Genomic DNA, 841 nt, shown 5'->3' with positions numbered 1-841 from the left:
TTTATATCAAATTTGAAACATTGTCTAGCCTGTAAGGTGTAAAAAAAAATTAAAATGAACCAATTAATCGAATCGTATCGTGGTGTATTCTTAAGCATGGAAAAAAATGGAATCGTTGGGTCAGGAAATCGATACTGAATTCAATCGCCATTAAGGATGTGATTTACACCCCTATCCTTCACTATACCTTTAACGCTGGGTTAATAAAGAAATGTTTGGTTCTTAATTGAAAGCAGCATCAATCTCATGTCAACTAGATCAATACACCTAAACTGAAGGGGAGTGGCAATATAGCCACCAATTTAAACTTATTTTTGCCATGATGTACTGCTAGTTATTTCCGTTTCTTTACAGTCTGGTAAATATCCTACTGACTTCACCAATGAATTTAACAATTACTAACAAAATACTGTGGGTGTGTCAAATATAGTTTCTCACCTGTTATAAAAACAGTCAAACGAGATGATATATGTTGGACTTGCAATCGGCGCAAACATGCAAGATAGTCTGGTTGATCTTTGGTCATCTGGTCACACTCGTGGTAAGGCAAGACCTCCAGTATACCAGCATCCTGGCACCAGTACATGAAGAGCTTCTTCATGTTCGCCTCTTCGCTCATCCTGAAGTTGAGAAAAGGTTAACTTTTAACACAAAAATGATAAGAAATCCTGTGAAGTATAACGGTTAGCATAAACACGTATGATCAACGATGTTAAATCATGTGACAAAGTTTTTCATATCAATCAATATATTTTCTAAGCCAAAACAAAGCTTTGTTGGGCTACTCCATACAGCCTTGAACTCAACGCTATTTCTGAAATTTTCAATTGAAAAGGCTTCC

General features: G+C 36.0%; 1 protein-coding gene across 2 annotated transcripts in view; it reads right to left on the bottom strand.

Annotated features, from left to right (window-relative positions):
* The window catches only part of fam208b (family with sequence similarity 208 member B), a 43,455-nt gene that overhangs the window by 8,890 nt on the left and 33,724 nt on the right, over positions 1-841 (bottom strand). For both annotated transcript variants that reach the window (XM_015391013.1, XM_015391014.1), the window contains exon 21: positions 439-620. In XM_015391013.1, coding sequence (XP_015246499.1) covers positions 439-620 — 182 coding nt within the window. The remainder of the gene's footprint in view (positions 1-438; positions 621-841) is intronic.

Source organism: Cyprinodon variegatus, unplaced genomic scaffold (assembly GCF_000732505.1).
Source record: "Cyprinodon variegatus isolate N-32 unplaced genomic scaffold, C_variegatus-1.0 Scaffold521, whole genome shotgun sequence".
Classification (NCBI taxonomy): domain Eukaryota; kingdom Metazoa; phylum Chordata; class Actinopteri; order Cyprinodontiformes; family Cyprinodontidae; genus Cyprinodon; species Cyprinodon variegatus.
This window is presented reverse-complemented; position numbering and strand designations above follow the sequence as displayed.